Source organism: Cebidichthys violaceus, unplaced genomic scaffold (assembly GCF_023349555.1).
Source record: "Cebidichthys violaceus isolate CVI_PGR_0920_01 unplaced genomic scaffold, fCebVio1.0.p SCAF_14, whole genome shotgun sequence".
In the NCBI taxonomy this organism is placed as follows: Eukaryota; Metazoa; Chordata; class Actinopteri; order Perciformes; family Stichaeidae; genus Cebidichthys; species Cebidichthys violaceus.
This window is the reverse complement of record NW_027176307.1, coordinates 6,214,709-6,220,813: the sequence shown is the minus strand read 5'-3', so window position 1 is coordinate 6,220,813 and position 6,105 is coordinate 6,214,709. Positions and strand designations below refer to the sequence as shown.

The 6,105-nt window shown below is 38.9% G+C and overlaps 1 protein-coding gene across 1 annotated transcript; it reads left to right on the top strand.

Annotated features, from left to right (window-relative positions):
- Window positions 1–911: 911 nt before the first annotated feature.
- Window positions 912–2,078, top strand: irak1bp1 (interleukin-1 receptor-associated kinase 1 binding protein 1). Its single transcript, XM_068709215.1, has 4 exons — window positions 912–915; window positions 1,365–1,465; window positions 1,584–1,722; window positions 1,819–2,078. The coding sequence occupies exons 1-4, from the start codon at window positions 912–914 to the stop codon at window positions 2,076–2,078; spliced, it is 504 nt and encodes a 167-aa protein (XP_068565316.1).
- The last annotated feature ends 4,027 nt before the right edge of the window (window positions 2,079–6,105 follow it).

The following is a 6,105-nucleotide window of genomic DNA, read 5'->3' as shown; positions in this document are numbered from 1 at the left end:
TATATAATAGGTTTACAGTACATGGAGAGACTGCAGTTTACATGGCTGATTAATACAATTTTGCACAATTGTTTAACTTTATGCAATGTAATATTTCCTTCACTAAATTAAGACATACTGAAAGTTAAGTCTAAATGTAGCTTATTTTGACACAATAATTTCCTTTTGTATTATGATTATTGCTATTTCCTTTACTATATTCTACTGGTATCACTATTATCTCATTGCTTAGGCCCGTCACTAATCATTAAAGACTCCTTTAACACATTTAAAGTAACTGAAGATATTTTATTAATAAAAAATACATTTACTCATTTACGTATTTGTAAGTAACTGATTATCACAATGATGCACAGTAAGCCAAATACAATAATTATTTTTAGTCACCCCTTCCAACTACCAGAAGACCATAAATATGTGTTATATGAGTTTGAATCATTCTCAAAAATGGTAGAACACCTAAACTGTAAGTTATAAAACAAGTAACTTCAAAAGGATCTACACTTTTAGATTGTGAAATGTGCACGTAAAGGTCTGTACTTTGCTTCATACGTGCTGTCACATGTTACACTTTGTTGCCATCTACTGACCAAACACAGATACTGAGAAACCCACATCATACTTGCAATACATTTGCCCCTACTTTGACTGTTAAAGATGAACACAAATCTGTGGCATTAGCACAAAGATATGTATTGTAACGATATCATGTTTGCTGATGATACACATAGAAGTAAAATCTTGATCTTTAAATTGTTGAATTTCTATAGTTCTTTACAATTTGCATCCTGTTGAGACATTTGCACACACACAATGATGGAAGGGGCAGGGGCATTTGACGAGTTGGGCGTGAGAACGGGTTGGAAGGATGCATGTGTCACAACATCCCGTTTTCATAATAGGGTGTTAACATGGGTACATACAAAATACATATATGGAAATAAGATTATATGGATTATACTCACAAGAAGTATAAAATATGTTGTCAACAAGGGTATATACAACATACATGGAAATTGATTATATTCACAAATAGTATAAATATAAAGAGTAAAAGTGACTTGTGAATTGCAAACTATTTCAAAATTGTACACAAACCTACTGCCACTTATTCTCCACAGTTGGTAGTACTGTAGTAATACTGCAGAGTAACGTGACGCTAGTACTTTACACAATCATGGGTTTCCACTGAAGCATTTAAGTGCCTCTAATGTATTGCTATAAGTAGTAGTTGCACAAGTACTATAGTAATTGACAAAATGATGAACCAAACAGGCAAATGGGCAGGTGTTAAGTGTACATTTTATTTCGATTTTAAGGTTAGCTCACTTCACCTTTTTTTTTTAAGTACACTTTCATTGCAGTGATTTTAATACTTTTTCATTCAATCGGTGTCGCTGAAAAAGACACCTCAGTGCGGAGGTTTCTCTACCGAGAGGCAGACAAGTATCACATGGATGCAGAAGTGGAGTAATCAGACAGTAGTGATGAAAATATGTCAAGATGGCATTAACCTTTCACTGACCCTACAACATAAATGTCTGTTGAGTTGTATATGACAGCATAGCAAAATGTTCCCAAAGGTCTTGATCACTTTCTCAGATTTTGAAAAGATGGAGCAATTACGTAGCGTCCTGCTGGAGAAGCTGGCCAAGACTGTTTGTGTGGGGACACCACAGTCACACTACCACAGTGCTGAATGCCTGAGACTAATGAGGTTTACAAAAACACTCTTCTCACCAGCAATGTAATATCTGGACTTCTCCTTATTCTGATTCAATGCAGCAATCGTAACTAGTGTGCATTTGTCTGTGCTCTAGGCGACACAGTTGACAATTGAAAATGCTCAGCAGAAGGCCTGCGAAGTCAGTCAGCTCCTGGGGCAAACTCTGGGACACCCCCTTCTGGTCAGAGAGGAGGAGACAAGGAAGTGGAGAAATGAAGATGAGGAAGATGGAGGTAGATGCCAGAATGCTTCACGCCTTCCTCACCCCTCCCAAATACCCACAATCACTGTATCCTCACGGGTGTCTGTCTCCTTCACCTTCAGAGACATCAGCAAGAAAAAACCTCAATGACATTTGTCGTTGACTCATGAAACCAAAGAGCGGGTTGTCACTGTTTATAGTATGTTATTGCTTAGTTATGATGGCTGGAAAAAAGTACAGTATTTTTCTACCTCTGCCAACAGTCCTGTAAACAGAAAAAAGGTATTAAATCAATTTTATAATTTCAAGCGTGTACTGTAATTTAAAATCAGGCAAATATTAATGTTTTTTTGTTTTGCTCTACATTTTGGCACATCTAATTAAAACACTTTATATTTGTACATCTCAAAGAAATTAAGGTTAATAACATTTCATAAGTGAGTCTAAAGTCACCTACATGATCACACACAAAGCTGAGCAGTCCGGCTTCCTCGTTAACATCTTTCAAAAGCTTTCTCAGCTAGAGATGCAAGACCAAACAAAGTCTGTAAAGTAATTATCCATGGTGGGAATGTTCGCCTAGAAACATCCAACAGTGAGTCTAAGATATGTTCAATGGGTTGTGGTTGTTGGTGTGCTGTGATTTTAAGAATATAACATCCCAGTGATGCGATCCAGTTGTGTCTGAGGCAATTATCCCACTAACAAAGAGGAGGGTCCAGGCCCGCTGAACAGTAAGATGAGGTGTCTTTTCTGCTCTTGCGACTTGCATGCACATACACAGAACTACTATCCAACACTTATTTAAAGGAACAGTGGGTGAGATTTAGTGGCATCTAGTGTGCAAACAACACCGTGACCCTACTGTCACCCCTCCCTTTCCAAAGCGTGTCGAAAAACTACGGTGGCCCTCAGGTAGGGATAGGTATCTTTAGGATTTTATTAAGGAGATTCTCTTACCAATGCTCTGTTCTTTTTCATGACTAAATGATCCCATTAAAAAAAAAAAGAAATTATTAGAAGTTCTTTATAATTAAGATATAACTAAATATTGTTTCTGGAGCACCAACAATGTTTACAACAGCAGAGTCAATGTATAAATTCAATAATTCTCACTGGAAACAAATATTATATGTCAATAAATTAAATTACATTCTTGAGTAAAGTTTATAAATAATAATAATCAATATTGAAGAACACAGGTATCTGATAGTATTGGTCATTCCTCCTGTCCTCTTGTCTGCTTTGTCTCAGCCAGCAGATGATTTTACTGAGCTAAACAGTAAACTTCAGACAGACAGCTTCTGTTTTAGCTGGTTTGTAAAAAAAAATTTTGCCGATCATGCTTGCTGTGCTTGTGTAAACATAGTGGTGGTCGATGAAAGATTGAAAACAGAGATCTTCATGTGTGTAGTTGGAGGAGCTCACCCCCGACAGAGAGAGTAGAGGAGACACTCGCTTCAGCGTTTAAATTACACCAAAACATTAAAAAGTACTAATAAAAAGCACCAGTAATGTCGGAGCTTATCGATGCCGTTGCATACCGAGTTTCAGGAGCCATCCCTATAGGTAATGCAAAAACGTGAATGGTTTGTCAGTGTTTGTCCGTTGTGGGCTGCTGTAGAAACATGATGGTGCAACATTCTTAGTGTCGGGTCATTATACACTAATGAAAACATAGTTATGAATATTATATTTCTGCCAATGAATCCACGCAAATGTTACACATTGTTCCTTTAAATTATAAGGTCCAGTTTGTGAAACGGAAAGTTAATGAAGGGGGGGAAAATATATTAGAATTAAAGAATTTCAAGAGCTGCAGACCTCAGGGCTGGAATACACTGTTAACCAACTGTTGAGGGGCCAACCATATTACCCTTTCTCTCCATCACCCTTTCCATCCTGCAGAAACAAATACAAGAGGATGAGGGCTGCACACTGTCTTGGAGGCTGCAAGTATGAACAACAACAAGATAATCCTGTTGATAATCCAAGATAATTTTAACTTGTGCCACATACATTGCAATCAAATTGAACCTACTGGTTCTTCATTGTTTAACTCACTAATTGTCTTCCAAGAGACTCCAGATGATTAATTCAATTCAGTTCAATTCAATTTATTTTTGTATAGCCCAAAATCACAAATCACAAATTTGTCTCAGAGGGCTTTACAATCTGTACACATGCAACATCCTCAGTCCCAGGACGGAATAATATTACATTGGAGTTAGTTGACAGCCCAGTATATTGCATACAGCTCCGTGCTCCGATTTCAGATGCCAAGTGGCACTAACCAAACGTTGGTGTTAGAGCCAAATATGGTGTTAGAAATACAACTGTTATTCTCTGTGTATACATTGGGTGGCGCTGTACTGGGTATATAGGTACTGAAATCACCGTCGTTGTCAGGTGTTTGACCAAGGAAGCAGAAAGGGTTTTGACCGCTTTTGCGGTACAATTTGATGTGTTTCTGCAAATGGTGCGTTTAAGTGTCGGTGGAAAGAAATGGAGTGGTTTTACGTTGTTCCACGCCAAAGAAAATAAACGGACTCTCATTCAACAAACCTTGTCTGTGGATGATGTACCCAACGCACATCAATTGTAATGTAAGGTAATTTAGGCTTACAACCAGCACGTCAACCAGGTCACTCCTGAGGGAAAGACACCTCCGTAGCTTACAGTACTAGACTGGGCTCCTTTAACAGTTGGTATATGACGAATTGGAAGTGAGAACGGTTTGTGTCACCTGGAGATAGAAACACGTGTCAGGTGAATGTGGCATGTGTGGGACATAAATCTAAATCAGAACAGAGTTGATGTGTAAGCCTTTAGGTTTCGGTACAGAGCCCCTTCTAACATTAGTGAATTGACAGTTTCTGTAAACCTCCCCTAACTTACAGTGACATATCGTTGTATGAATCAGTACATATAAATACTTACTTCCTACTAGTACTTAAATGTACTAGCAGAATAAGAGAGTACCAATTGGGCATTTTAGAGGAAAGAACAAATAATTAAGTATTTTAGTATGTACTGGGAGTTAAGGTATTTTTACTGAAATCATTTTTCCAGTAGTGAGTACCTACGAGGTACAAATAGAATAGTACAGCACAGTACTAGAAAGCATAGCTGAACAGTTGACAACAAAGACATCCTCCAGTACCTCTTAAGTAATCATGGTACAATGTATTTTAAAGTTTTGATGTACAGAAGCGCATTGCATTCACAAAAAGAATAATTTAGTACGATAGGAAAGTGGGCAATGATAGAGCTATCAGATTTAATCTGTCTTTATTTCCTTCTCGGTATAAAACACTAGGACATATTAATGTTATTTAACGTGGTGGCGTTAATATTATATGTCAACACTGGGCAGGCAGAAAGTACTGGTGATGATACTCGGTGTGTGTGTTTGTAGGGCGGTTGAGTCAAAAAGAGGAAGTGCTGCTGAATACGTCAGGATGGGGTAACAGGTCTTTCTGTCTCTCTTGATGAGACAGAATGTGCTACCAATGACCATATAAGGAAGTGTATCCTTCCGGTTCAGATCCGTGTCTGTGAGAGAAGAAGAAATTAAGTAATGTTGTTCTGATTAACCAAATAAGGAATATGTATCCTGTTAAATCGTAATGTTGTTGTGTAAATCTCAATACTATGACTAAAAGTCATGTGCCGGAGGTGAGAGAGCTTGGGGGAAGGGGGGGATGGCCCGACAGGGCAATATATAGAGTAACTTAGCAGAGAACGAGACACTCTGCAGCCAGCATATCCCCAGCATATCCCCACAGCCAGGAGTCCGTGGGGACTCCTGGCTGTGGGGATTCGACGCAGGACACCGTCCAGCAGGCACGTGCACAGATAGACCCCTAGTGGTGCTCAAGCACCTGCCCTTTTGCCCTGAATGAGAAAAGTGCCCCTTCTGCTGGAGCCCAATTTTTTCTTCATTCATCAGTATTTAAGAATAAAAATGACTCTCTCTGTCATCAATTCCCCCCAAATGTGTCTTGATATCTGACGGGGCATTTATTTGAGTTCTTGTGAGAATTTCGCCCTCCCTCCTCCTCCACTTAGTGCTCATGCAGTGCTGAGCGCCAGGCCAAACGGGTGCAGCCTACTTCTTCTCTGACCCGCAGCATCAGACAAACTGGTAATGACGGTGTTTGTGCAATCCCCCGAC